Source organism: Grampus griseus (assembly GCF_964374135.1).
Source record: "Grampus griseus genome assembly, chromosome: 9".
In the NCBI taxonomy this organism is placed as follows: domain Eukaryota; kingdom Metazoa; phylum Chordata; class Mammalia; order Artiodactyla; family Delphinidae; genus Grampus; species Grampus griseus.
This window is the reverse complement of record NC_139003.1, coordinates 11,823,845-11,851,729: the sequence shown is the minus strand read 5'-3', so window position 1 is coordinate 11,851,729 and position 27,885 is coordinate 11,823,845. Positions and strand designations below refer to the sequence as shown.

General features: G+C 51.0%; 2 protein-coding genes across 2 annotated transcripts; one reads left to right on the top strand and one right to left on the bottom strand.

Moving 5' to 3' along the window:
• Nucleotides 1-4,067: 4,067 nt before the first annotated feature.
• LLCFC1 (LLLL and CFNLAS motif containing 1) lies at nucleotides 4,068-4,928 on the top strand (the record flags this gene model as incomplete). The annotated part of the gene is made up of 2 exons (XM_082661398.1): nucleotides 4,068-4,209; nucleotides 4,750-4,928. 2 exons carry the CDS (start codon nucleotides 4,068-4,070, stop codon nucleotides 4,926-4,928), a joined length of 321 nt encoding a protein of 106 aa, XP_082517524.1.
• Nucleotides 4,929-5,602: 674 nt separating this feature from the next.
• Nucleotides 5,603-25,651, bottom strand: KEL (Kell metallo-endopeptidase (Kell blood group); the record flags this gene model as incomplete). The annotated part of the gene is made up of 18 exons (XM_082662309.1): nucleotides 5,603-5,764; nucleotides 6,473-6,568; nucleotides 6,922-7,091; nucleotides 7,312-7,379; nucleotides 7,513-7,623; nucleotides 7,785-7,885; nucleotides 8,326-8,403; nucleotides 8,647-8,745; nucleotides 9,859-9,969; nucleotides 17,042-17,171; nucleotides 18,777-18,925; nucleotides 19,158-19,346; nucleotides 19,440-19,499; nucleotides 22,375-22,521; nucleotides 22,822-22,946; nucleotides 24,770-24,946; nucleotides 25,240-25,384; nucleotides 25,604-25,651. 18 exons carry the CDS (start codon nucleotides 25,649-25,651, stop codon nucleotides 5,603-5,605), a joined length of 2,166 nt encoding a protein of 721 aa, XP_082518435.1.
• Nucleotides 25,652-27,885: the final 2,234 nt, after the last annotated feature.

The window sequence follows — 27,885 nt, the reverse complement described above, 5'->3', positions numbered from 1 at the left end:
GGCAGGGGCTGGGATGGAGAGTGGGGGTATCTCCAGGGTGCCCTGTGTGCGCTGTGGGCTGTGGGGACGTGTGCACGTGCACTGAGGGGACTGGGGGCCCTGCCGGGAGAGAGAAAGGCTTTACCTGGAGGGGAGGAGCTCTTTCTAGAGAGAGCCCTGGGGCACAGAGCCTGCTCCAGAGCTGGGAGGGGAGGGGGAAGGACTTAGTTCCTATCAGTGGGCTAGGGCGGCTGAGACCGGGACAGGAGAGGGGTGTGGCCCAGGAATCTGGACTGGGAGCCTAAAGGTGGGTCCCACGAGCCAGGTGAGCAATTACCTTGGGTGCAAGAGAGTACAGAAGCAAAGCCCTCCAGCCCCGCAATCAGGCAGGTCCAGGTTTGGATGCTGGCTCTGAGTCCTTGCAAAGCAGTTAGGTGAGCCTCAGTCTTCTAACCTTCTAATCTGGAAAATCGGGTAACACTTACGCGCTCTCACGGAAGTGTCTGTAAAGCACAATCAACAGCTCAAGGACAGCTGATTCTTCTTCCATAGATGAGCTCAAAAGCCCCCAGACCGGCTTGTCTGAGCTGTGGTCTCCTCTGCCCTCTACCCTGCAGCCCTGCAGCCCTGCCTCAAAGGAGGTTTCCTGGCTCAGCCCAGTGACCCCTCTTCCCTCCCAGCTCCTCCCTTCCAGTCAGAGGAGACCCCAGAGAGCCCTGCATCCCCGCAGAGGCGGAACAGCAGGAACTTGGAGGAAATCTTGGGACTCTCTCCGGGAGTAAGTCAACAGGAGGAGTATGCGTATAAAGACAAGACAGTGTTCAATTATTTTATGGCACTACAGTTTCCACTTTTCTTCCTGTTGTTTCCCAAGAGGTATATCCACGTTATTGAATTGCAGTCATTCAGTAGATCTGCGAGGTACCTGGGAACAGGCTGAAGGTTCTCTGTTTCCTAAGTGAGAAGACAGAGCAGGGAGATGTGCGTGTGATACCCACGGCTGGTGGCAAAGCTGGAGCTGGCGTGCAAGGTGGAACCTTAGGTCCAAATCACCCGTCAGACCTCGTGGCCTCTTGGGAGCCTTCTGCCTATCAAGATGAGAGGCTTGGGTGCAGACAGGCTGGGGACCCTCCACCTCTGAGGTCTTCAGGAACAGGGACCTCTCCTTTCTTTTGCTGTAAGAAAGAGAGCGCGTCTCTCGAGACTGAAGGATGGACAAAATTACCTTTGGACAGGGATGAAAATTGAAAGGAAAATAAGAAATGAGGTGCCCGAGACGAGGAAGCACGCTCTCCCTCAGGAAGGGGGGAGATGCCGGCTGGGAAGGGGGAGGGGTCACCTTGTGGGACATTTTCTGCTTTGCTGGGGGTTGGAGTAGTGTGGGATTGCAATGACCTCTGAAGCCTTGGGACTTGCAGTCTAAGGAGATGGAGGGAGCGATAAGGGTGAGCTGGGGGTGTAGATGTGCTGATAAGAGGCCGGCAGAGGAAAGGAACACCTGCCCGGGAAACACTCAAGCCCTAATGCTAGTCCTGGAGGGAGTGGAGGCGGGAGGGCCTGGTCAGAGCCGCACAGAGCAGGTGTGCAGGGCTGGCCACCAAGGGCATGGTCCTCGGGTCCCGGAGGAGGAAAGGGGGGCCCCCTCCATGCGTGGGCCTCCACCTCTGGGTCTCCCCCTCCCACTTGCGCTCCTTTGCCTGCACTGTCCTCTCCAACGAGAGGGGCAGGAACAAGCTGCCTGAAGGGGACCAAGCCGTTCCTCCTGTCCTACCTGGTAGGATCGAGATTCAGAAATGGCCTTCCTCATCTTTAAGGAGTTCTCTCCTCTTCTGTCCTCTGGCTTCCCTCCCCGTCCCCCCATACCCTTTGTCACGTCCTGCATCGCCACCCTCTTCTCCCTTCTCTCCTCTCATCCGTCCTCATTCTCCGGCAGCTTTCTGCAGGCAAGGAGTCCTACAAGCTCTCTCCCTCAGGTAGAGATGATGCCTCGGGGTCTAGCACGAGTGTGTAAGAGCTGGTCCAGGGCCCCGACTTCCCTGTCTTATCCCAGAGACCCTTCGTGCCAAGGGAGCCAGATCTCTTTTTCTGATGGGATGAGAAGGAGGAAAACATATAAACCCAGAATTCAATGTTTAGGTCATACCCTCCCACCCCACCTGCCCACAGCCACGTAGGGGAAGAATTTGAATACCATCCTTTAAAACATGAAGAGGAATTGTCATTGGATGGTGGAATTATTTGCCTTTTTTCGTTTTTCAGAATTTTTTAACATACTTTTGTAATAAGAAAAAAATGGGAAGGGGGTCCCTGGTTTCCTACAAGGATTTATCTCCTCAGCACAGGGCATCAGGCAGGCGGGTGGTGAGGGAATGGGGGCAGTGGTAGTGGTGCCACCCGGTTCTTTCCTCTCCAGCCGCCCTCGTAAGACACCCCGACGCCCAACTACCCTCCCCAGGCAAACTCACAGAGCCGGAGATGGCTTCTCATTTAGCCTTGAACCAAGAGGCTCCTCCCCCAAATAGCCAGGAGGTTGTTAGTGATTTTTTTCCATTCAAGCATCATTTCCTGAACCTGCAGGTCAATGAGTGCAAGGGACAGGTGAACAGGGTCACCTGCTTACTTGAATCCTGCCTCTCCCATCATCAAGTGACCTCCTGTACCGCTCCCCAATCACCCTGTCACCTGGCTTGGATCACCAGGAAGTAAACAGCAGGCCGTGTCGGCTGTCTGGGACAGTCTCCCGATAAGCCCGTCTGACGGTGTGGGCAGCATCCGTGGGAGGGAAGCTCCACGGGCCCTTCCATTTCTGCGATCCCCTCTTTCAGGAAGGGTACGTGTTTCTGCGCACATCCTCACCCCTGCACATGGCGGTTCCTTCAGGTGCAGGGTACGTGGACGCCAGGAGCGGTGTGAGCTGGTGGTGATAGTTCCAGCGTGTCTAAGACCCCCCTCCCACCTGTCCTGGCACCCCCTCCTGTCGCTCATGGCCAGTATCTGTCTCTGGTTTTTCAGGGTGGGGCTTCATCCTGCCTCCCCATCTCTCTGCTCCAGGAAGCAGATGTAAGCCACAGTCCATTACCAACAGGTCTGTGCTCACCAGGGTCATGGGCAGGGGCAGGCACTGGGACGTGAAAGCAGGTCTCTTGAGATCCGTTACTTGGGATCCTTGCCTCTGTCTGCCACACTGATTTTTCTCTGAAGACTGTAACTCCTCCCACCCTTTAGAGATGGAGTTTAGACACTGGGTCTCTAACAACTTTTCCTCTGTGTCTGAGTACAGGAGGATGTGGAATGAGGGAAGACGGTGTTCAGTCTACCAGTACAAGAGGGCAATGGCTAGGATAGAGGGAAGTCCGGGAGAGGACGATGAGTGAGAGAAAGGTTTCCACTTGGGTCCAAGGCACTCTGCTCTCTGTCTCTCTCACACCCAGAGCAGGTACCCATCCCCTCCTCCACCCACGCCCTCCCCCTCCTCCATTTCTGACGGAGCTGAGTTTCATGCACAGCCCAGGACTTGAAGATCCCCATTTCGACATCCGGTCTGGGTCTCAGTTTATGCAAGTCGCTTTCCTTTGAGAAAGGCCGTACAGAGGAGTGGGAAGGTGTGATATTTAGAATCTAAAGAATCGGCCAAGAGCCCTGCTCTGCACCTTATTATCTGTGTGATCTTCAGTGGGCGAATCATTTCTTTTGTGAACCTCAGTTTCCTCATCTATATAATGGGTATGGCAATACCGTGACTTTGAGTCCTGGTTACTATGTGGATCTAATGATATAATGGACATGAAAGGACTTCACAAACTCTTAAGTCATTGCTGTGGCTCTGCATAGAATGGCCCACCGTGGTCATCCTGGAAGCCTCAGTTGCCCCCTGCTAGCCACTCTCCACGCTCTTGCCTGCCAACGGAACTCTCCAAGAGGACGGGATGAGGGTCAGGCCCACGACTGTGATGTCACAGAGCTCATGACATCAGAGGTCCTATGGAAGGGAAGGGGAGAAAACGGTGCTGGGAAGGGGTAAGCGCCGGGACAACGGACAGGGGAGGGAGGAGAGGGTCCTGCCGGGCACTGGGGACTAGGGAAGGCCCATGACTTCCCTGGGCTCCCAGCTCTGCAGGGCAGCATTCCTGGCATCCATCCTGCTGCTGCTGTGGGTCAAGGGGGTGACGCCTCAGAAAGGGAGCCCAGGCCTGGACGAGAGGAGTCAGAAAGAGAAAACACCCTCTACAGGTAGGTGAAGTAGGGGGACGATGCCTGAAGCCGGGGACCAGATCTCTTTGGAGTCAGATCACTGGTCAGGCCAGAGGGAAAGCTGAGATAGGTTTGGGTTACGGGCGGTCACCCCAGGCCCTACTACTGCAGTGTGAGTGTCCTGTAAAGGGCCTAGAGCCGCAGTTCCTCACCAGGGCCGTACTCAGGGTGTGCCGGGGCCAGCGGATGTGCGTGGGACCCTGTGAATACGGGAAGAGGGTCTTGGAAGTTCACCCTCCTCCACGTTGGTCCCTTACTCCCCAGACGAGGTAACACCTTGGAGGAGGCAGTGTGAATTGGCAGAGGGGAGTGTGTGCCCTTGAGCTGGGGCTATGGCCGCACACAGACCAGAAGAGACCCCCCAGATGGAGCATCGCCTCTGTGGTCAAGAACAAGGGTGTGGGCGGTTGGGCTCCCAGGTTCCCCAATGCCTTCCTCTTTCCAAGGCGGGCCAGGGGCGGGGGGCAGGGGGGGCATCAGAAACAGTCCTTTCACGCTGTCCCCCGTCCCCTGTTTCAGACCAAGATGGAGAACAGTTTGCAGAGCACTTTGTGGCCTCCTCGGTGGGCGAGCTGTGGCAGGCAGTGGACATGACCCAGCAAGAGGACGAGCAGATGTCAGAGGCGGTGGCAAGCCGTGGCCACCTGTTCCACCTCGCCTTCTGCTTGAACCTGGCCGGCACCGTGGTTTTCCTATGAGGGACCTGGAGGCGGAGGCGGTGGCCTGATTCCTGGATGAGGACCTGGACATCTGCCTCCGCTTCACGGTAGCTTACTGACCGCCTCCCCGTGGGGGTCCGGAGCGCTCCTCCCGAGGGTGACGTACATGCGGCTTCCTGGCTCTTGCCCATGACCCTCCCCCTCGGGACGCAGCATCAGAGAGACCCCGTGCTGGCCTCTCAGCGGCCCATGGCCCCTGCCCACCTTCCTCCCCACCCTCTGAGGGCCATCTCCAAGAGCGGAGACACCGGACCCCTGCCCTTCTCTCTCCCCCAGCCTCTCCTGGCTTTGCTCAGGACAACAGATTAGGGGCAGGGAGGCAGCAACAATGAGAGTAATAACAATCAAATCCTGGAAACAAGTGGGGGCAGCTTAATCTTGTCTCTAACCGGTTTCCACCGACCTTTAGCTCATTCACTGGTTCTTTCCTTGTCTCACGTCCTTGGAACTCTGCTTGGCGGTTTCTCCTCTGATTTTTTCTGACTTCTAGGCATCGGACATAGCAGGAAAGTGTTCTTAAGAGACAGGCAGAAGCCAAGGGCCGGCTTTTATTTTTGGAACAGAAGGGGAGAGGAGGTATTGTCCTGATTCCAGGGATGGGGCAGGGAGATGCTGATACACCTGTACTGAGGTCTCTTTGGGAGCCAGCTGGGTTACCAGAGCTGGCAGCGGCTGGAGGGGTGCATGAGGGTGCCGTGGGGACAGTGGAAGTGTCTGGCGAAGGCTGGGCTGTTGCTTAGGGGCCCGTGGATTCGAAGGGTAGGAGGGCTGTGAGTGTCCTGAGGATCCTGGGTGCTGGGGTCCCTACACATCACCTGGGGAGAAAGAGAGGTCCATACAGGGTAAGGAGAAAAGCAGGATATCAGGGTCAGCAGGACACGGCAGACCTGGTGACCAGGTGGTAACTAGGGACAGCAAAGATAAAAGCAGGGATAGCAATGCTCCGAGGGCCACATGGAGGAAGGAAGGTATTTGCCATTTGCGGGTCATTTAATCGGGCAGTGGGTATCTGGGGAGGGCTGGTCTGTGCAATCATACCATTTGCAAGTGCCCTAGAGGTGGGTCTGCTGTAAGAACACTGTGCGGGTCTCTAAGTATCCTGAGGAATTGGGGGCACTATCTGCTGAGGGCACTTAGCGGGGGTTACGTCAGGGGGGACCCCACTGCGTGGCGAGGTCTCCGAGGAGGAACGTGGTCTATAGGTAGTCTGTTAAGGCTCTTTTTGAAGGGATCTGTGTTTCCAGAGGAAATGAGAGAAGATAAAAGTTGGGCTCATCTCAAGGAGGGATTTGGGAATGCAGTCGTCTTCCGTTTTCTGAAGGCACTGCTGAATTTGGTAGAAGAATTTATCGCAGGATGAAGGGATGGTCCCAAGGGGACGCGTGTGAAAGGATGACACTGGGGATTTGTGCAGCAGAGGCTTGGTGGCATTGGGGGGAAGATGCTTAACAATACCTGAGTGTTAACGATAGGGCATTTATCTGACATGGACTAAGCCCTGGTGGGAGGTGTCGGCTGCCTACCTGGGCATAGCTTCGGAAGAAGAGTTGCCAGGGGCTGAGGTTCAGGTTGGGCAGGGTGGTCTCCCCACGGTACCATAATAGCCTCTTGTTGTATGCCTGGATATGGGAGTGGGATGGAGAGTCGCCCTTAGGCTCTAGACCCGTGGCCATCTGGAAATCTGATGCCCTACACGCAATATCCAAAACCAGTTCACGGTCCTTCTTTCCAAGTTCTGCACCGACACACTGCTCTGAGCCAGGAGAAAAGGTACTTGCCGTGAGATCTATGGATCTAGAAAAGAGGGCTCTATGGAGTCGGAGGGGGCCCTCAAGTTGCCACCTGTTCAGTGGGGATGTGAAGGGCAGAACGTTTTGCTATGTTTGCCTGAGGGATGGTGGAAGGAAAAACTGGGGACAGGCTGTCTATTCTGCTGGTAAAAACAGATCGCAGCCCTTGGGATGTGAGTTACCTGCAGTGCAATGGCCAGTCCCCCCGTGTCTGCAGCATCCTCCAGGAATGTGCGGGAGCCATTGAAGAAGGTCCCGTTGGGTAATGGAAAGGCAGCATAGTGGCGCTCCAGGCACACTAGCGCCCCCTGTAGGGCATGGGTGTCACAGGCTGGGCAGCCCCCAGGGAATACTGTTGAAAATGGGGCAAGGGAATGAAACGGTGAGGCGTGATGCAGGGGTGAAGACACGGGGGTACCACAAACTGGGCTGGCTCCCAGGAGCACTGCAAAGGCTTCAGAACTGCCCCCCCGAACCCTCGCACAGCCTCCCTTCTCCCCCTCTAGGATGCCTTTGGGGCCTTCACCTGGGTTCCCGATGGCCCCATCTCCCAATGGCCCGCTGTTACTCACGGAGCTGGTAGAAGATGTGCAGCAGCTCATGGGCCATAACGCTGCCGGCGGCGCCAAAGTTCACAGCTCTAGGGGGCAAGGTCTTGTCTTACCCTCAGAATCCTTCCAAGTTTTTGGCCCCAATTCTCCAACCATAAGTCGCATCCATCATTCATCATAACATGGGTCCATTGCTCTTGGGAAACTTAGAATGGCCCATACCTGGGGTAGCCAGGGTGGAAAAACGGGGGTTGGAGGAGTCCGGCTGGGAAGACCACCACATGGTCAGGTATTGAATAGTAGGCATTTACGCCCCAGGGGAGCACCTGCCACCTGTGGAAAGAGTACATATGAATACCAGCTCTATCATTTACGTGCCGTCGTTCCCGCATACTGTCACTGTTCCTGTTCCCCTGAGCCTCTGGCTTTCTTTCCTGCTCATTTTGGACGGCTATCTTTGGGATGAGGTGTCTGTGTCTCCCTCGCCCTCGTACCTGTGGTTGGGGAAAGGCTGCAGGAAACTCCGGATGATTCTAGCTCGGCGGGATCGGACACAGCTCAGGAAGGACTGCAGGAAGCTGGGTCCAAGTCGTATCTGGGAGGAGGCAGGAGGCAACTCGAATACACGGAGACAAATGTAGATGTACACTGACATACCCTGACGCGGACATCTGAACGCAGACAGATAAGCCCCGATGCGCGGACCTCCCCGGAATCGTGGAAAACCAGCGCCATGACACCAGTGCCTGCGTGGTACAAACGGGCTTCACACGTACCAGCACACAAATACTCAGGCAAGTCACACGAATGCATGGGTGCGAGTGTGCACACACGCTCGACGTGACCTGCAAAGGTTCTACTCTTCTGTTGGCAAGATCCAGAGTGTGGCTATCCGCCCATCAGGCCCCAGCAGCACCAGGGCAGGGAAGGGTTTCTCAGGATCAACTAGGGGAAATGACTGTCTGCCACTCTGGTGCATCGGGGTGGGTGAAGAAGTTGAGGGTTAAAGAGTAAATGGCGAGGGCAGGAACCCACATCGTTGTATTCTTGTCTGGCTGGGTCTGGCTTCAAGGCCCATTCCGGGGCCCCCATCTTCACCTGCAGCTGGGTGACCTGGGAAGAGACACAAAGGTGGAAGGAACCTAGCTGTCCCAAGTCTTATCAGAAGGAATCTCTCCTGCTCACTGCCCTGTCCCTTCCTCTGGTACTGCCCCCAGGATGTGTGTGCGGCATATTGGTGTTTATACTTGTGCCCTTGGCCTTGAGCACGCTCCTCCAGGCCCTGTGATCTCTCGATCCAACACTCAGTTCACACCTACTACACGTTCCCACACTGTCTCCTTCTCCTGGCCTTACCTTGTCCTGGACCTTTGCCCGGGTCTCTTCATCCATCCAAGGAAGCATCTGGAAGCGAGCGATGAGGGCATCCTTGATCGCAGTGAATAATTCCATGGCCTGTGGGCAGGACGGGGCAGGGAGAAAGAAACAGGATCAAACTCAGCCTCAGTGCTGGGCCCTGCCCACTGGGCCTCTAGGAAGGGGCCTCGACCCTGAGGGGCTGCCAGAAGGAGGACGGTCTCAGACAGAGAAAGTGCAAAGTGCTACCTACTAGGTGACCAAAAACTCAGGGTACGGAGAGCTGTGGGGATGTGGAGGAGGTACCAAGCACGGAAGGGGAACGTGGGAACTGGTCACTCCTGACCCTTGACGGGGTAGACAGCTCCTTTCCGTGACACTGTCCTTTCTCTCGGCCGGGCAATCCTCTCAGAAAGTGGCGGGAGGAGGTGGACCACCATCCCCTTCTCTGCTCTCGAGGGCCCTCGTCCTCACACCCTGTTTCTTACAGCCTGCATCTCCTCTCTCCAACTTCCAGGGCTCCTCAGTCCCGCAACGAGCTGAAGCCTGCCCAGCTTCACACCCCGACTGTGTGCTGCCTGCCTTCTCGGCCATCTACCGCCGTGTGCATTTCCTTCCTTGATGGAGGAAAATGGATGACGACACTGGGAGCCTGAGTTCAAATCCTAACTCTGCTATTTGGTAGCTGTGTGATCTTGGGCAAGTTTCTTAACCCCTCTGTGCTTCAGTTCTCTCTGCTTTAAAATTATAATAGTAGTAGGAATTAAAGTAGTTGGTGCAAAGTGCTTGTAAGAGTATCAGGCACATGGTAGGCACTGAAAAGTGTTCAGTAGTTATTTATTAGCGCTTCTGAAGATGATGCATTCCATTCTGATGTCATTTCACGTGTTGTTAAAAAAAAATCACAGGTAAACAAGGGGTAGGCTTAGAGGTCATGCAGTTCAATTTTCTCATTTTATGGTTGAAGAAACACATGAGCAGGAAAGCTGGGTGACCTGTCCAGGTCAGTGTGTGTTGTGCGGACTTTGTGTCTCAGAGCTAAACTGTGCAGACCCTAGGGATGCAGCGTGTCCCTCTCTGGGTTCTCTCTCTAACTGGCTGGTTCTCTGACCACAGAGACCATCGAGAAGAGCAAAGTCGCTAGAACTAGGAGAGGATGGGTTGGCGGGGAAGGGGCGGAAGGACGTGGGCTGGGGAAGGGCCCTCACGTACAGCACTTCGCGTGCTGGGGCCGAAGGCCTCACGGACAAACAAGGCTGCCAGCGTAGGCTTGAAGAAGGCTGCCGTCTTCTCCACACACGTCATCCAGCGAGGGTGGGCGGGCTACAGAGACAAAGCTGGAATGAATGGCTCCCGCCAAGGCGTCTTCCTCATCCACTTTCCCAGGCCAGTCTCACCTAGACCTTCACCCCCAGAGCATGCTCTCTTTGCTGGACTTTCTGGGTTTGTCTCCCTTTACTCTATAACCCCTTTTGGTGACACACATGGGGTCATGCTGCTTAGCAAAGAGGGGCTCACATCTCCTCCAGGATTAGTCTCATGAGCCTGGGTTGGGCAAACTATCCTTGTTTATTGCCTATTGAATTTGAAAGCCAGGCCACTGGGAGGCATCCTTCTGGATGATTGAAAGGCTCCTGGGAAGGACAGGACTAGAGCCAACCCTCTCACTTTAGCAGGTCTGCCTGCCACCCTGTCCCCGCCCACCACGCCTGCCACCCTGTCCCCACCCACCACGCACAGAGCCCGGCGGAGACTCCCATCCTCCCAAGCTTCTTTACTTAAAAGAGAAATTGAAGAAGGAAGAGTCTCCCTGCCTCCTGCCTTCCTACCCCACTCTCCAAATGGTTATTGAGGATCATACGGTAAGACCTTGTCTTATAAAGAAGGAAGTTATCAGAGTAAAATTGGGTTTTAGATACCATATTGTTTGGTGGGAGAAGAGGAAAAAAGAAAAGACTAAATATACGAATTCAGAGCACTAAGACACTTTCTGCCAAATCAGGGAAAAGGGTATAGGATGAGAGGATGGACGTCTTCAACTTCAAAGGCAGAGAAACGGTTAGACAAAAAATCAAAAGAGGGGACTTCCCTGGTGGCGCAGTGGTTAAGAATCCGCCTGCCAATGCAGGGGACACAGGTTCGAGCCCTGGTCCGGGAAGATCCCACATGCCACGGAGCAACTAAGCCTGTGCACCACAACTACTGAGCCTGTGCTCTAGAGCCCGCGAGCCACAACCACCGAGTCCACGTGCCGCAACTACTGAAGCCCGTGCACCTAGAGCCCGTGCTCCGCAACAAGAGAAGCCCCAGCGACGAGAAGCCTGCACACCACAATGAAGAGTAGCCCCCGCTCACCGCAACTAGAGAAAGCCCGCGTGCAGCAACGAAGACCCCACGTGGCCAAAAATAAATAAATAAATTTATTAAAAAATAAAAAAATAAAAACTCAAAGAGGGCCTTGGCAACTGGGGTGTTTTTTAACACGTTTGACCAGAGACATATGACTGCCACAAGCGTTAGTTTCTGCAAAAATCCCCTGGTCAAATAATGTGTTAACAGCAGGATGGGAAGACTAAGAAACATAAAAGAGAGATGTTGGGGTGGATGGCTTTGAAGAGACGACCAAGCGTAGGCCCAGAGATGACGCAGGGCAGGTGAGAAACAAATTCAGGAAGCTGGCCTAAGGGAAAGCTGAGCTGCGACTTAGGAAAAACCGGCTAACATGCTAATTTGGGCTGAGTGGGCTGAAGTCATAAGACTTCATTCCTGTAACTTATTTATTCCCCCAGACGTCCTGGCAGGTCAGGCAGTTAGGCTGCCACCACGCATTCCGGTCCTAAGGCTGGAGAGAGTTTATGGGGCTTCCGACAAATGAGGAAAGAGAAAGGAAGGCCAGCACTTCTGTCATCGAAGACACTCCTGGGCCTATTAGAATGTGCATCATTTTGGAGGTTGCTCCAGACCCGGTTGCCCACATCTGTGCGTTCTTGTCTGTCCCCTCACCATGAGACCTTTTAAGAACCTTCTCCTGTTGAGGAGAAGGGACTCAGACACTTTCCAGAGTGTATTACTTGGAGCTCTGAAACTCACAAATGTGAAATACAAGTAGAAAGGCAGCCTCGGTCTGATAGCAATGCCTGGGTCCAGTGCAGGTGCTGCAGGCCCCCGATGACAAGCTCGGCTCCGAGGCTGCCTTTCATCAGACTGCTGCCGGGGGTGGAGGGCTGCACCCAGGACAGGAGCAAACACATCAGCCTTGAGCTTGGTAGTGTGGACCTGCCTGCCCTTTCTATACCTCCTGGTTCTTGAGTTGTTTCCTGATCCCTTTGGCTGGTGCCTGCCCTTCTCTCCAAATCCTTTGCCTGTTCCATGCTGTTGCCCATAGCCCAGGCCACGGCAGGCCCTGACCTGGTTCCTGGAGAGTGTGGACACCACCTCGGACCACCCACTGCTCACCCTATGCCACTCTGGGATCCTTTTGGTCACACTTGTGCTGAGTCATATGTTCTATGTGCGGGAAAACAACTTCCAGAATCTATAAATGAACGTAAGTCTCGGGGGTGGAGGTTGGCAGGTTGTATATTCATCTGCTGGGGGTTATGAGTATCTAAGCTGTCTCTCAAGACGTGGAGTGATGGAGTATACCACATTGATTGAAAACAGAGAAAAAGAAAAAAAATCATTGCTAAAATATAAAGGATAGAAGAGATACTTCAAACCCAGGATAATGAGGCTCAAAAGATTAATTTTAAGGAACAGAAAAATGTTGCGGGAGTGGGAATGTGGGAGGGATGGAGTGGGAGTGTGGGATTAGCAGATGCAAACTATTATATACAGGATGGATAAACAACAAGGTCCTACTGTAGAGCGCAGGGAACTATATTCAAAACCCTGTGATAGGGGCTTCCCTGGTGGCGCAGTGGTTGAGAATCTGCCTGCCAATGCAGGGGACACGGGTTCGAGCCCTGGTCTGGGAGGATCCCACATGCCGCGGAGCAACTGGGCCCGTGAGCCACAACTACTGAGCCTGCGCTTCTGGAGGCTGTGCTCCGCAACGGGAGAGGCCGCGATAGGGAGAGGCCCGCACACCGCGATGAAGAGTGGTCCCCGCTCGCCGCAACTAGAGAAAGCCCTCGCACAGAAACGAAGACCCAACACAGCCAAAAATAAATAAATAAATTAATTTAAAAAAAAAACAACAAACCCTGTGATAAACCATAATGGAAAAGGATATGAAAAAGAATGGATATATATGTATAACTGAATCGCTTTGCTGCACAGCAGAAGTTAACACAACACTCTAAATCAACTATACTTGAAGAAAAAAATCTTTTAAAAAAGAAAGAAAAAAAGTTGCAGATACAAGCTTAGAACCATGAGTAATGATAGACTTGATAAAAATCAGGAAAAATTCCAAGAGTCTGGAGAGAAGCAAATTTTTGCACAATTTTCAGTAAGGGGAAGGTAGATTTTAGAGATTACAGGTGAGTCAGGAATCCTTAATGTTAATTTCTAAACAAAATTCTAGAATGAATCATTAAACCGACTATTTTTGGACACTTGGAAAATAATGTGTAACTCCTGAGGGCCAGCATAGCACCACTGAGGACGAATCATATCAAAATCCTTTTGAAATGTCATCACTTTTAAAGGATCATTAAATTAGGATAAACAGCAGATCTGGAGTCACAAACTCAAACAGGGGCCATGAGGTAACCTAAGTGAGAGCAGCAGTCCAACGTCAGAACCCCGGGACAAGAAGGGGTACGGCAAACCGGAGAGAGGGACGCAGCCCTGCTGGCTGCATCACTCAGTCCCAGTCATTTGTCGCCCCTGGAGACGGCTAGCTCCGTGTTGCCAGAGCTTCACACTGACAACAACAAAAAAGGCTGGAACTCTGAGTCTTGCTGTGCCATCACCTAACAGTTTATAAAAAGCTTCAAAGGCCAACAACACACACCTATGGGCCAGATTCAGCCTCAAGGACCACCGCAGTGCTCCCTCTGTACAGAGAATTCAGTATTTACTAACTGTGGATTATTAACTTAAACCCTCATACTTCAGTTACGCCAGCTATAAAAATGAGCCTAATGCCTGTTCTGCCTTCCTGTTCCGCTTTCCTCACAAAGCTACTTGGGAGAGCAGGGGAAACACTACGTGGAACGTGCTCTGTAAATTCTAAAGTTCTACCCCACTCTGTTGGCATGATTTTGATTTCAAGATAGCAGTTGGTAAAACCAAAACTTACATCTTTGTGAAATCGATGGAGAAATCCACGTTAAATGACAGTGTGACTTGAGTGGATTCTGACTGACTGGTCCACAAGGGAACATCAGTGATTACTGACTCCAAGTTAGTACGAGCTTCCCCGACCACCCCACTGGACATTGTAGCACGTCCTCACCTAGTATGCCTCTCTCCCTTTCCTGTTTTATTTTTTCATGACACTTAATACCATCCAATATGTTTTATTCAGCTTACTGTCATTCTGCCTCCATTAGAATATAAGTGTTTGAGGGATTTTTGTCTATTTTGGTCATGAAGATTCCCAAGGGCCTAGAGAAGTGTCTGGCATATAATAGGGGCTCAATTAACATTTGGTGCATAAATGAACTGACGACTCTACGCTAGGTCTTCAATAACCTGACCCAATACTCTTCCCTCTGCAGAATTTTACCAGTAATCTAGATGAAGATGCAATAAATAAAACCATGAATGACCTAAGGCAGAAATAACAGATCATTGAAACAAAGGCTAAAATTACCTGAATAAATTGGGATGTTGGGCTGAGTGTAAACAGTTCACATTTAATGGGCAACAATGTGAGGTTCTGCTTTTAATTCCCCAAACTCAGCTTCTCGTTTAATAAGAGGAAGACCTGGCTTAACAGCCAGGTTCATTGACGATATATTCAAAAGTCACAAACAAAATATGGTCAGATAATGAGACCTAACAGTCCTTCTGAATAAGGGCATTAGAATTCGTTCAGAAGAATATGGTTAGACATCTGTAATTAACAACCATCGGATAGAAATACAAATTTTGATCAAATCAAGGCCAAAACCTTGGTGGTATCTTTGACTCCACTTTCACTCTCACACCACACATCCGTCAGGAAACACTGCTGCTTACCTTCAGAATATGATCTTTTAAAACATAAAACAGATAAATCCCTCTATAGGCCCCTGTTACATGCAGAGAGAAACCCAGGTCCTTACGGTGACCTACCAGGTTCCGGATAATCCCCTCCTCCCCTCTCTGATTTCCTCCCTACTCTTATCCTGTTTGCTTTCTCTGTTCCAGGTGTGCTGGCTCCCAGGCTGATTCTCAAACCCCCCAGGCCAGGCTCCAGCAGCAGCAGGACAGCCTTGCCTGCAAGTCCCATCACATTTGCTCAGCCAAAGCCACCAGGAGGATCCGTCACACTGTACCAAGCCTTAGCCAGCCTGCCCCGTGCCTTGTTGCAATGAAATGATATCCCTCTCTCCGCCGGAAAACCCGTTCTTCTCCCTAGACACTGCTTCCGTCCTACCTCCCGTTCAGATATCCCACTGATCATTTAAACCCACCCTCATCTCTCCCTCTTAGGAATTCCAAGAGTATCTAAACCAGAGTTTTCTCAGAACCCGTGATGCCCATTCATTTACTTAGCATATGACTGCTTTTGTGTTACAAGGACAGAGTTGAGTGGTTGCAACACAGATCACATAGACCACAAAGCCAAAAATATTTACTATCTTGACCTTTATAGAAAGAATTTGCCAAGGCATTTTTTGTTACCACCCACTATTTCTCAATCCTGCACAGTTTGTGGTTAAAAATACGGCCTCCCGGGTCAGACAGACCTGTTTTGGAGTGTGTTCCTCCACTTAGGAGCTGTGCGGTCTTGGGAACCTTACATGTCCTTTCTGAGGACCTCAGAGTGGTTCCGGGAATAGTAAATAAAATAAGCAATGCCTGACACAGAGTAACTACTCCATGTATGTCAGCTTTTATTATTAATATGTGTCATACCTGGTACTGTTCCAGACAGGTGAAAGGGCTTCACCAAGTCACAGAACTATTTGTTGGTAGGGTTTGAGTCAGCTTTTAAGCCCAAGGACAATTATATATCCTATTAGATATATAAGGCTGTTTATAATATGTATATAAAGGATATATATGTGTATAAAGGGTGGTGACTTTAGCAATTCATAAGCCTTCTAAGTTTTTTCAGTGTGAATTTCAACGCTGGCATCCTTACACCTTTCAAAAAGCACCAGCAGGCCATGCTTCTGGGATTTCCAGGAGGCTGTCTGGCTACCTGAGTGAAAATTCTAGAAAGTTTTTTGGGTTTTCTTTCTTTCTTTTTTTTTTTAACAATGATTAAGCACACAGACTCTGGAGCCAGACTTCCAGAGTTCGAATCCCAGCTCTCACAACTTACTAGGTATATTACCCCGAGCAAGCCCCTTAACCTTTGGGTCTCAATTTACCCATCAATAAAACAGGGACAGGACGGTCTGCCCATCTCATGGAATTGTCGTGAGGATCAAATCAGCTCATGTATCTAAAGGGCTCAGAAAACTATCCAGCACGTTTGAAAGTCTCAATAGGCAATAACTACGTTCCAGTCCCTGCATTTACAATTCCCTTCTCTGAATTCCACAGATATTTCAGGTTGCCAAAGCCATGAGTTTCTCCAAGGCAGAGAAATGGTCCACAAATTACTAAGAAAAGAAACCCAGTGATTTTCAAGACTACCCTGAGGCCTTGCCTGAGGATGGAGGACATCTTATGTTCTAGACGCCTCCTCTTGGGATTGGATGTGTCGACCTAGGATTTCAAAGTTCTCAGTAACTGAGTATGGACAGAGTAGACTTTGGTGAGTAGAGCACGTTTGGTACAGCTCCCTCCTCTGATATGTTGGGATCTGCACCACGAAGCCCACGGTGTGGCCGACAGAACCCTCGGGATGTCAGAGATGAGCTCCTCGTGAAGCACCTTTGGACATGGAACGCTGGAGTCACCGAGACAAAGGGAAGGTCCCTGCCTCTTACTCCAGTGAACCCTAGGCTGTATGTCCAGCCCCTCAAATCACAGCGCTCAGGATAACCAGGCAAATAGTCTAGGGGTCATGACAAAAGAAAAGCAGGCCTTGATCACTTTAGAGCTTTATATCTAGACTTTAACAATCAGCAAAAGGCCCTCGAGGTAGCCAGACGTGTGCCTAAGGGTCTGGTCCCTGGTGCCTCAGCTCTCAGTGCAAGCCTTGAGTGCCTCCAGGAGAGCCCAGACCCTGGGGCATCTATCTTCATGCCCCTCCCTGAGGGGGCTATGCCCACGTTTATCCCCCCAAATGACAGATGCTCCTTTAGCCCCCCATCCGGGAGGATTCCTCCCCGCCCCTCCTCACCGTGGGTGGTCGTCCTGTCAGCTCCCCCAGTTTCTGGCTCAGCAATCTACGTGCCTCTTGGAATTTACTGTCCAGGGCTGGAGAAAGGGTCCCCACCAGACCCAAGATCATGTGGCTCTGCAGGAAGTCCCTGTGGAGAGAAAAGAGACCCACAGTATACCCCCGGGCTCTGGGGAAAACACAGAAAAGCTTCCCCTTGGAAAGGTCACCTTGGTACTCTCGGGGAAGCCCTGCTCTGTATTAATAGAGAATAACTGCTTCACACGTGAACACGTCAAGAAGGGCTTTTCAAAAAAAAAAGAAGGGCTTTTCTATCTTTTTTTTTTTACCCTAGTTTAAAAATACTTTATTGCTAAAAAATTCCAAAACGATTAAAGTATCATCAAAGTTCACTGATCACAGATCACTTTAACAATTAAAGTAATACTGAAAAAGGGTGAAATGTTGCGAGAATCACCCGGATATGACCCAGAGACATGAAGTGAGCAAATGCTATTGGAAAAATGGTGCCCACAGACTTGCTTGACACGGGGTTGCCCCAAACCTTTCACTTGTAAAAAACCACAATCTCTACAAAGTAGAATACAGCGACGCAAAATTAAATGTTACCAACTATAGTCACCATGTTGTACATTAGATCCTGAGACTTTCTTCACCTTACAACTGAAGGCTGGTACCCTTTCACCAACCTCTCCCTATTTCCCCACCCTTCAGCCCCTGGCAACCACTGTTCAAAACTTTTGTCTGTTTTAAGAAGAGCTTTTCTTGATGTGGGTTGGGCTGGGGTGGAGAATGATAGAAGAAAGAACCAGATGAAGAGGCCGACCTGTCAAGTCACAGCGGCAGGGGCGGGGAGGATCTGGGCTAGATGAAGGCTGGACTTAGATTCAACCAAACAGATTCAGCTACTTCCACAACCAAGAAACCTCAGCTCATCTTAAGATGCATCTTCTAAGAGCAACAAAGCTGGGATGCAGGACCTTTCTCTGCCCGGCTGGCAACTCTCTCACCGGGTTTGATTTGTATCCTTACATAGGATACAAATCGCACCTGCGTGAATGGCTGTTTGCTTCTCCCTGAAAGAATTTCTAGACGTTGCTGCCACTGAGTTACTATGAAGATGGGCTTTGAGCCCAAGGCCCTGGAAGGAAGCCACTGCCTCCAAGCGGTGGCCACACAGTATCAGGGACAGCAGTAAGCCCAACACAGAGCCTCACCCTCCCTCCTCCCACCTTCCTCGACGCCCTGATCGTTCCCACAAGGGCCCCAGAATCCTCTCACTACAGATGAGAAACAGTCTCTCCCCCAGGTTCTTCCCAGCCTTCACCTCCTCCATCTACTCATCCCACGTACCTTCTCCTCCCACCCACACCCCTCAGCTGCTGACAAGACATAAATGCCCAGCTGTCCCCAGCAACTGGCCTTCGAGCATCTCCCACAGCTCAGAGTTACTTCACAGGCTGGGTGCTACTCCCAGCAAACCCCATGTCTTGTCAGATACCTGGATCCCTCATTTCATGTGTGTTTCCCTACCCCATGCCCCCCGAGCCCCTCTTCCTGTTTCCACCATGTCCTCCTGGGCCGTCCATCCCACCCCCTCTCTGCCCCCATATGGCCCCAGATCCCTCCCATCTTTCTGCGAGGCCCTTACTAGCCTGCATTCTCCAGTCTTCTTTGTCCCTGAGACCTCCGGTCCTCGGACCCTCTTTCCATCACCCTCCCACGTGGGGCAAACCTGTGCTTCGACAGCTGCTTTTCAACCAGTTGCGACATGTTTTTCAAATACTCCAGGTCATGGACTGCGACGGGATGAGAGGGGCTCAGGGACATTGGTGCGAATGTCGCTTGCAAGCAGGACAACCAATCGATGGCAGGGGCCATTTCCTTAAAGGAGGGATACGGAGGCTTGGGGGGACAGGAAAGGAGGAGAGGGGGCATCCCCTCCCTCAGGTAGGAAAGGGAGTGGGGAGGTGGGGGGTTGAGGGAAAGGATGGAGCCAGGAAAGTTAGGGATGGAATGGAATTAAGGAAATAAGGAGAAAGAAGACAAGAAGGTCAAGAAAGTTTGGGAGCGAGACCCTCAGGCCCATCTTCATCCAGTCCCTGGTTCAAGGTACCTGCAGTTGGTCAATCGTGACCATCTGGAAGAGCTTTCCCTGTGCCTGCTGCTGCTCCGGGGGCCTCAGAAACTGGTACAGCTGTGAGTTAATGGAGATGGAAAAGGAGGCGTGTTCTCCCACCTTGTTTGGGTCTCCTCCCAGCAAGGTTCCCAGGCGATTCAGGTAAGTCAGGTATTCCCGCAGGATCTGGGGGAGAGGCAACCTCAGTCACAGCCACCGTCGGCCCCTGCCTTTCTCTAGCACAAGAGGTCAGGACCTTGGTCCCCAGTGCCATCTTACCTGGGCATAGTTCATCTCCTGCTTTTGCTTGAGGGGAACATCAAACTCTGGCTGGTCTATCTGGACACAAGAGAGACTGAGAGAAGTGGGGAATGTGGAGGAAGGAGAGGACAGGTGTGGGGAGATGGGCATTTACCAGGAAGATGGCCCCAGGAGATGGACTAAAGGGGGCACAGAGGAGGAGCGAGAGAGCAAAGAAAGCCAGGGACTGGGGGCGAGGGACATGGGGGAAGAGTACGGATGTGCAAATGTGCAAAGAAGGTACTTCAACCAGTTTGGGGGTGCTCAGCAAGAGAGAAGCATAATAACCCATGTCCTGTAGGGAATCACTGTCTGTGCCAGGGCCAGGTCTAGGGTAAAGGGAGTGAGATACCCGTCTCAAGTGCAAAATTTGGGAGGTACTGAAAACTCAGTAATCAAGATCGATAATATCTTAATTGAAATTTTAAAAATCTAAATTAATGCTAAAAATTCCCACAGAATAAAATAGCAAAACTTTGCTCATCATGTATTTTTCCCAAAAATCCACAATGTATTTTTGATCATTTTTTTTGAATTGTAGATGTTTCCCCAAAAGTCCGCAATAGTTTTGATCCACTGTTTTTTCAAAAAAGAAAATCCACGATGAACAAAGATTTGATATTTTGTTCATCATGGATTTTTGCATTGATTTTGACATTTTAAAAAATATTTATTGAAATACTATTTATCTTGATTAGTGAGTTTGGGTACCCTCTTAAATTCTGCACCCCAGGCAAGTAGCCCACTACCCTCACGTACTTCACCCTACTTCTGACATCGGTGTGTCCTTGTTTCTATCCCGAAGATCTTTGCTCCCACGTTTTTTGTTTTACTTCTCCGACTTCAATATCCTACTCCCACCTGGAGCTATATACTTTTCTGCTCTCTTGAATAAAGCTTTCACTTGACTCCTTTGTCACATTTTTCTGTCCAAACTTTAAAGAACTAAAAGTCATCTATGCCTTTGCTTCAACCTCCTTACCTTCCTCCTAACTCCTTAAAATCGGAGTCCATCTCCATGACCATTTTGATGCTATGTCTAGAAGGTTCCAATGGTGTCTTTTCATTCCTTATTTTCTAAGCTCAGAAGTCTCTGGAATCAAAGATAACCCCTCCCTCCTGAACTGGTCTCTCCCCTGTCCTTTGCGGCTCAGCTGAGCTGGTGTGACCCCCACCTCCTGACCGTTCTTACTCTTCTCCAGCACCACCTCATCGGGGCGCTCCCTCTGTAGTTCACTCTCTCTACCTGTACTTCCCCTCAGAGACCATTCAGTCTCAAGGTGATGGGAACCATCCTCCTCCCATCCACACCAAACCAACACTGTGGGGTCATTGTCTAGTTTCTCCATTTCTCTTATTGATATTCAGTCAGTCACCAGTCGAATCACCATGGACCATCCATCACCACTAGGATGAGGATGTAGGTAGCTGCCTACATCCTCATGCCTGGCCTCACTTTCCATTTCTGCCACAATCATCTTAGTTCAGAATCAACGTGGCTCATCTAGCTGCCTAGCACCTCTAGGTTGACCTTGAAAACCGCTGACTGTACTTGGGTTCTATGTACAACCATCATATTTGAAAGGCCTCTGTAACTCATTTTTTTCTATTATGTCAAAAGTTATCACCTCAGTCCAGTGTCGTAGGCCAGGAATAATCAGTCTCAACTTCATGTCTTCAGCGTTACTTTTACCTTCCACTGCACCCCACCCCTACCCGCAAATCCTCTGTTCAACAGACCAGCCTCCTTGCTGACCCCACAGAGGTGTCACACCATTCCAGGCTCCTCCCTTAGCTCAGGACTTCCCCGCAGCCCTTATAAGGCCCTTTAGCTTCACCGTCAGCTGTACGAATCAACCAGGCTTCAGGACTCAGCCCACACTCTCCCTCCTTTGAGCTTCTCCTTAACCATTTCAGGTCTTAACCAATTTCCAAAGGCCACACCAGTTAAACTCCTCAGCACACCCTTTAGAACTGAACTTGAGAATGCCTCATGTGCACTGTCAGTTCTTGTATATTCATCCTCATATAATTTCGTGGCATTTTTCAGAGTAGGGGCCAATATATAGGGTCACGTGGCCTACCACAATACCGATGCGTTCAAGGCTTTAATTTTTTTTACCCGCTCAGCAAACACCTGGTGTGGGCCTCTAGATGCCTGGCCCTGTGCTAGGTCCCAAAGACCTGAGCTGAATAAACCGTGGGCCTGTTCTCGAGAGGCTCAGTCTTCAACACAGCGCTAAATGCTGAGATGACAGGAAATGGGAGAACAGAGGGGTTCACCTACATCTCAGCCAGGGTTTCAGTGAAGACTTCCCGGAAGGGATAGTAATCAAGACCAAAAGTTGAAAGATATGTATGAGTTTTCCAGGCTGAGTGTGCGAACTGAGGCGTAGCGTTGCAGGCAAAGGAAGCCACGTATGCAAGGAACCAAAGAATGTCCTTGGAGCTGTAAGCGAGGGAGCATGGCTTGGGGTATAAGGAGGAGATAAGGCTGCAGGAGTTTGTAAGGGTCATACTTGCAAGGCTTGGCTAAGGATTAAGAACCAGATCCTGCTGACCTAGTGAGCCATTTAAGGCATTTAAACAGAGACAACAGCATAATTAGCTCTTGGTTTAGAAAGGTCCCTCCGGGGATAATGAAAGCTAAATCGTAGGAGGGCAATACGAGAGACAGGGGAACTAGTTGAGAGACCCTGGGGGTGATTCCGAGACGCTACAAGGAAGACCAAGACTACTGTCTTCCCAGAACTGCCCTGCTGCTCCTTTCCCTAATCTCACCTGAAGTCCCTGGTTCTCACATCAATAATTTCCCTAAAGATAAGTCTCTTCCCTGGATCGCACATCTTTCCTCTCCGAGGAAACGTGAGTCAGGCCCAGGTTTTACTACATTTTTTGCCAGTGCCTCCCTCACCTGGATGACCGGCGTGTACGGAGGGGTGGGAAGAGGTCGCAAATAGGCTCTGAAGAATGGGAAGTGACCATACTGACTCATCAGAAGGCTCAGAGTTCGGTTAAAGTCTAAGGGAGTCCAATCACCGGAGATTGGCCAGCCTCCAAGCTGGGAAGGAGAGAGAGAGGGCTCAGCACAGGGACAGTCTCCGAGACCAACCCCACCACCACCATTGCTACTTCCTGACCTCTACTCTGAGTCCCTTAACCCCTTTAGGGCTCCACCTCTATCCCTCTTTCCCTACCCTCACCCAAGGTCCTAATACATCCACAGGCCATTGCCATTTCCATCTCCCTCCCAAATCCCTAGGAAAGAGACCCATCCTCTAGGGGGGAAAAAACGGCAGCCTTGAGCATATGTTGGTCTTGCGTGTTATGCATCCAGAAACGTTGATGCCCCGGGTCTCACCTCCTCAATAACTTGTCTGAGGGGACCAGCCCCTGCACCCTCAATGGCACCTGTGTCCATGCAGGAGCTGTAGAACTGGAAGGCTTTCTCCTCCCCAGAGTCCAGGCGCCAGGAACCTGGGGCTTCTAGAAAGGAAGTGTGGGAGAATTAAAGGAGTGGGGCACCAGCCAGGAAGGTGGGAGACAGAAAGGTTATAGGAAAGGGAAGACTTCCAGGGATAAGGAGGGAAGGGGAGAAAGAGAGGGATGAGGAAAACTGGGAAGATGGGATGAGCTGGATCAACTTGATGGAAGAAAAAGAGCTGGGAACGGGAGCACGGACAAGACAACGAGGAGGATAAAGGAGAGGTGAGGGAATTCCCTGGCGGGCCAGTGGTTAGGATTCCACACTCTCACTGCCGAGGGCCCGGGTTCCATCCCTGGTTGGGGAACTAAGATCCCACCTCCCACAAGCTGAGCAGCGCGGCCAAAAAAAAAAAAAAAAAGGAAGAAAGGTGAGAAAGGAAATAAAGACGAAAAGACGGGAGGAAAAAAAGAAATGGAATAAGTAGAGTATGGAAAAAGGAGAAAGTAGAAATGAGAGGCAGGAGGGAGATGAATGAACGAATTAGAAATATTGGGGAAATCAGAGGACTTCTAAGGGATCGGAGAGAGGAAAGTGCATGAGGAAATGTTTAGCAAAGAGAAAAAATAGGGGCAGGCTCCCCTAGTCTGGACTCTCCCCTCTCTTTGATCCCAGGAAACAAACAAACACACACAGGACAATAACCCAAACGCAAACCCATTTGAATCCTCCACCTTCTAACATCTAACACCTCTCCCTCAGTCCCCCTGGCATCCTTTCATTCTATTATGGGCAGCAGAATTTGTCCGAAGTGTATTTTTTCTTTTCATCTCCATACCGTAAGTGAAAGCGTGCCCCTCTACCATGCAGGGAATACCCACCTCCACTTTTTTTCCCATCAAAAGAAGGAGGGCAAAGGGATACATTTATTTCTTCCAGATTCCAATTGATACCGTCAACAGGTTCTCTGGGTTCCCATATGCAGGAAATGCATTCCTTTTGTTACATGCTTACTCCCAAATCCTCGCCACCATCCACCAACTTCCTGGGACCAACTTCCTACTTCCTATGTGGCCTTGGTTCCTCCCTCACAGTTTTCCTCTCAGTTCTTTTCAACACAGCCACCATCTACAGGAATCTTCTTACCTCCAGCCTTTTTAACTTGGTCCTCCTCTCCCTCCAGCATCTCTTTTGTGCCCATCTGTATTCATTCCCTTACACACAACCCAATAAGGACCCCTCCCTCACTTCTCACTCACTACGCCACTTCTTTCCTCCCACCATCATCTCCAATCAGTCATCTCCATCATCCCAGTTCAGCTTCTTCCAGTTCAACTTGCACACCATGGTCCAAGGTTTCAGGGAGAACAGGAGATAATGGTGAAAAGAGGGGGGTCTGGGAAGCGATGGGAGGGAGAGGATAACACTGACAAGGGCGCGTTAGGAGACAAGAAGGGTCTGAGGGCTGGACAATGAGAGTGATGGAGAGAAAGATTAAAGTGCAACAGGCGTTGAGGAGATGCCAGTGCGGGAAGACACCTAGCATCGGGTAGAAATTGAAAATTTAAGGGAGGTAACACAGAAGATGGAACTTGGTGAAAGGGAGAACTTGGAGAGAATGGAGCAATCGTGGATAAATGGGAAAGGAGAGAGGATAGGGATTAGGTAAAGAAAAGATGAAAGGAGGGACAAGAAGAGATGGAAGAGAGGTGGTACCTGCGGTGAAATGTACGGTGATGGAGAAGCAAACCTAGCAGTTCCCTGAGAGCCAATGGAGGATGGTGCAAGCCAGGTGTTCCACAGGCACACAGGCTTGGAACAGTTGTGATCATTCTAGGCTCAGTGGCACCCATGGCAAGAGAATCTTCCACCCTGATTTCCTTACCCAGTATTCTCTGAAGTCGGCGCTTGTTCTCCTTTGCAAGAGCCTGAAAAGAACTAGTGGTCCTGTTGGTGTTTCCACAGGCAAAGCTAAAGAAATCGGTGCAGGGGGCCACACTGGTGTTTCCAGAGGCCAGGTAAAGACTCAGCAGGTCCCGACACACAGGCGTCTCACAGTGGGCTGTGGGGAAAAGCTCAGAGCTGGGAAAGAGAAAGCGATGAGGGCTCCCCCAAGGGGCTAAGCAAAGGAATGTCTGGTGAGGGAAAGGGACAGAGGCCCTGGTGAGGAGGAAATGGTCTGACTGGCGGCCAGGAGCGTGATTCAAGGGGGAAGAGGTCAGGAACCCGGGGCCCCAGAGGGTCGGGATGAGTGTCAGTTAATGGACACAGAGCCTCAGGATGATGGATGGATGGATGGGGTCCAAGAATGAGGGAGGGCTGAGTGGGTCGTGGGAGACCTAGGATCTCGCTTACCAGGACCGCAGCCCTGGAAAATGTAGCCCCAAAGCAGCAGAGAACCAGCGAGGATTAGACTGAAAAGGAGGACTGTCATTAGCGCTCGCCTGGCCATCGCCCACTGTCTGCCGTGTACAGCGGGCAGCCCCTCTTCTGGAGATCTCTGCGCAGAAAGCCAGGAGGTGAAAACCACAAGATGGAGAGAGGATATTGGGAGGGGTGGGGAAAGGGAGGGGAGAGGAGAAAGAAGGGACAGTTAGTGCTAGGGCCCCTTTGTATGGAGATAACACCCCTCATTATCCCAAACCCAGCCCTCTTTGGACCCCTGGGAGCCGGCAGGTTGTCATAAATCTGCCCCGCACAGGTCACAGAGGTCACTTACCTCCCGTCTCCTGCGGGTCCCCGCTCCGCTCGCTGGCTCAGACCCCATGGCTCTCCCCCACTCGTCTCCACCCTCCTGAACTGAATGAGGAGGAGGGAGGACAGAGAAGCTGGTTCAGGAAGGGGGGACATTAAAGAGAGTTATATCAGGCCATTTTGACACCTCCCCCTGCCCACCTACTCCCCCATACACGCACGCGCACGCACGCGCGCGCGCACACACACACACACACACACACACACACACACACACACACACACACACACACACACACACACACACACACACTTGTGTATCTGCATGCCAGGGCAGTGCTCCCAGAAGTGCTTCAGAAGGAACCTCTCCCCTAAAGGTATCCCTAACCTCCCTCCCTCCCTTGCCCGTCACCTCCCTCTCCTTCACCGGTCCTGTCCTCCAAGCCTCACATCCCTCCTCTCCAGGGGCAGGCCGGGCACTCACACACCATCCAGCCGCACCTCCCACCCGAGGCATCTGACTGCAAAAGGGAATGGCTTTCTCCAGGGGACTTGCCGTCTGTCTGGCCTTTTCTCTGGCTCCCAGAATCCTTCCTGGTCCTGCTCTAGGTGCTGAGTCTGAGGACGGGGATTCAGGAAACGGCCTCCCTCCTACCCCACCCCAGTTCCTTTTTCCTGGAGAAAGGGCGCTTCTGCCACCTGGCGCCCCTGTGCCCACTCACAAGCTATTGGCCTCTGGGTGGAGCCTGTTTATCAGTCAGGAGACACCTCAGCCTCTCCTCCTCCTTTATCTCAGCCTCTCAGAGGAGACGGAGGGAGGGAGACTTCACTCCCCAGGCAGTCTTCTGGCCCTGCTCTGTGCCTCTGCTCACAGAGCTGCTTTATTTCTGAAATATTCTTTCTTCTCTCCTTTCTTCTATGATTGAACCCTCTTGAGTCCTTCAATTCTCAGGTCAAATGCCACCTTCCCTGGGAGGTCTCCCTGCTCCACGCCCATTCCCCCTGCTCCCAGGCATGCCTGATGTCTTCCCTGGTGTGTCAGAGCCCTGCTGGTTGCAGGCAGAGCAGTCCATGAAAAAGCCCAACAAACCAGGAGATCTGCTAATGACTAGCCCTGTGACAATGAACAAGCCACTTAAACTCTCAGGCAGGTAAGTTTTGTCGTTTGGAAAATGAGGATGGAATTTGCCTTTGAATATCTCACACGGTCTCATACCTTCTACAAAGAATAAAGTGTGGACAAAGAATGTTGCCTGTCATCTTAGTAAACAAAGGATGTTACAGCCATAAAGCCATTAGCTACTGTAGCCGCCCCAATGGTGCACGCTGAGAGGACTCAGGATGGGGAAAACCAGGATCCTGGCCCTAGATAGTAAAGTGCATATGAAAGGAATAATTTCTATAAGTCCAGACTCTTGCATCTTCTGTACATAGAAAGGCACTAAACTCATTAACTTGAGATGTCTGGGTTTTCTTTAATTAGCAGTAAAACTCCTATATATCCTGGCTCCTCCCTTACCTCTTTGGAACAGTCCCTGAGAGCTGAGAGGCTGTAACCCAGGCTTAAGTCCTCACTAAGTCCATTAAATAAAACATAATTCTCAACTTGTAGGTTATGCATTTTTTTTCAGTCGACAGAGGCATGACTGATCCTCTAGTTCTATTACTCAGATGGCTTGTATCTTCATCTCCCTGTTGACTGCAAACTCTCTGGTAGCAGGGACAATGTCCCTTTTTCCTTCACACCTACCTAAGATGTTTCATAAACACTTGTAGGAATGAATTGCATTCTAAGCCAGAAATTCTCTTTCCCACATCATACTGAGTCCTCACCTGGGGTCTTAGCACATTTCTGAAAGAAAGTATTTCACCTCTGTCCCTTGTTTCCCCATCTCAGGCAAAATGGAGCTTACTAGGATAGTCACACTAATGATACCTTGACAGTATTTCCCCATCAGCACTGTGCTATGGTGCACTTGCCAGGATGGGGTAAGGACGGCTCTGCGGCTGGAGAAGAGGAATAAAGTTCCTATGCTGACGGGCGGCATATAGTAAAGCATCATGACAGTCGGTGAAGAAACGGCGCAACTTCACACGTTAGAATAAAAAGGGACTGAAGGATGTGAGGAAGAGTGTGACATAATGAAAATAATATCTGCAAAAGGCTGGTGTGGTCCTGGGGTTCTGGATTGATTAGATAAAAGACAAGAGAAACGGTGCTGGTTCGGTGGTACAGGAGTGGTGAAGTGCTGCCTGGCCCAGGGTGAGGGCGGAGGGAGGGGAATATATGGAGAGAAAACACTTACA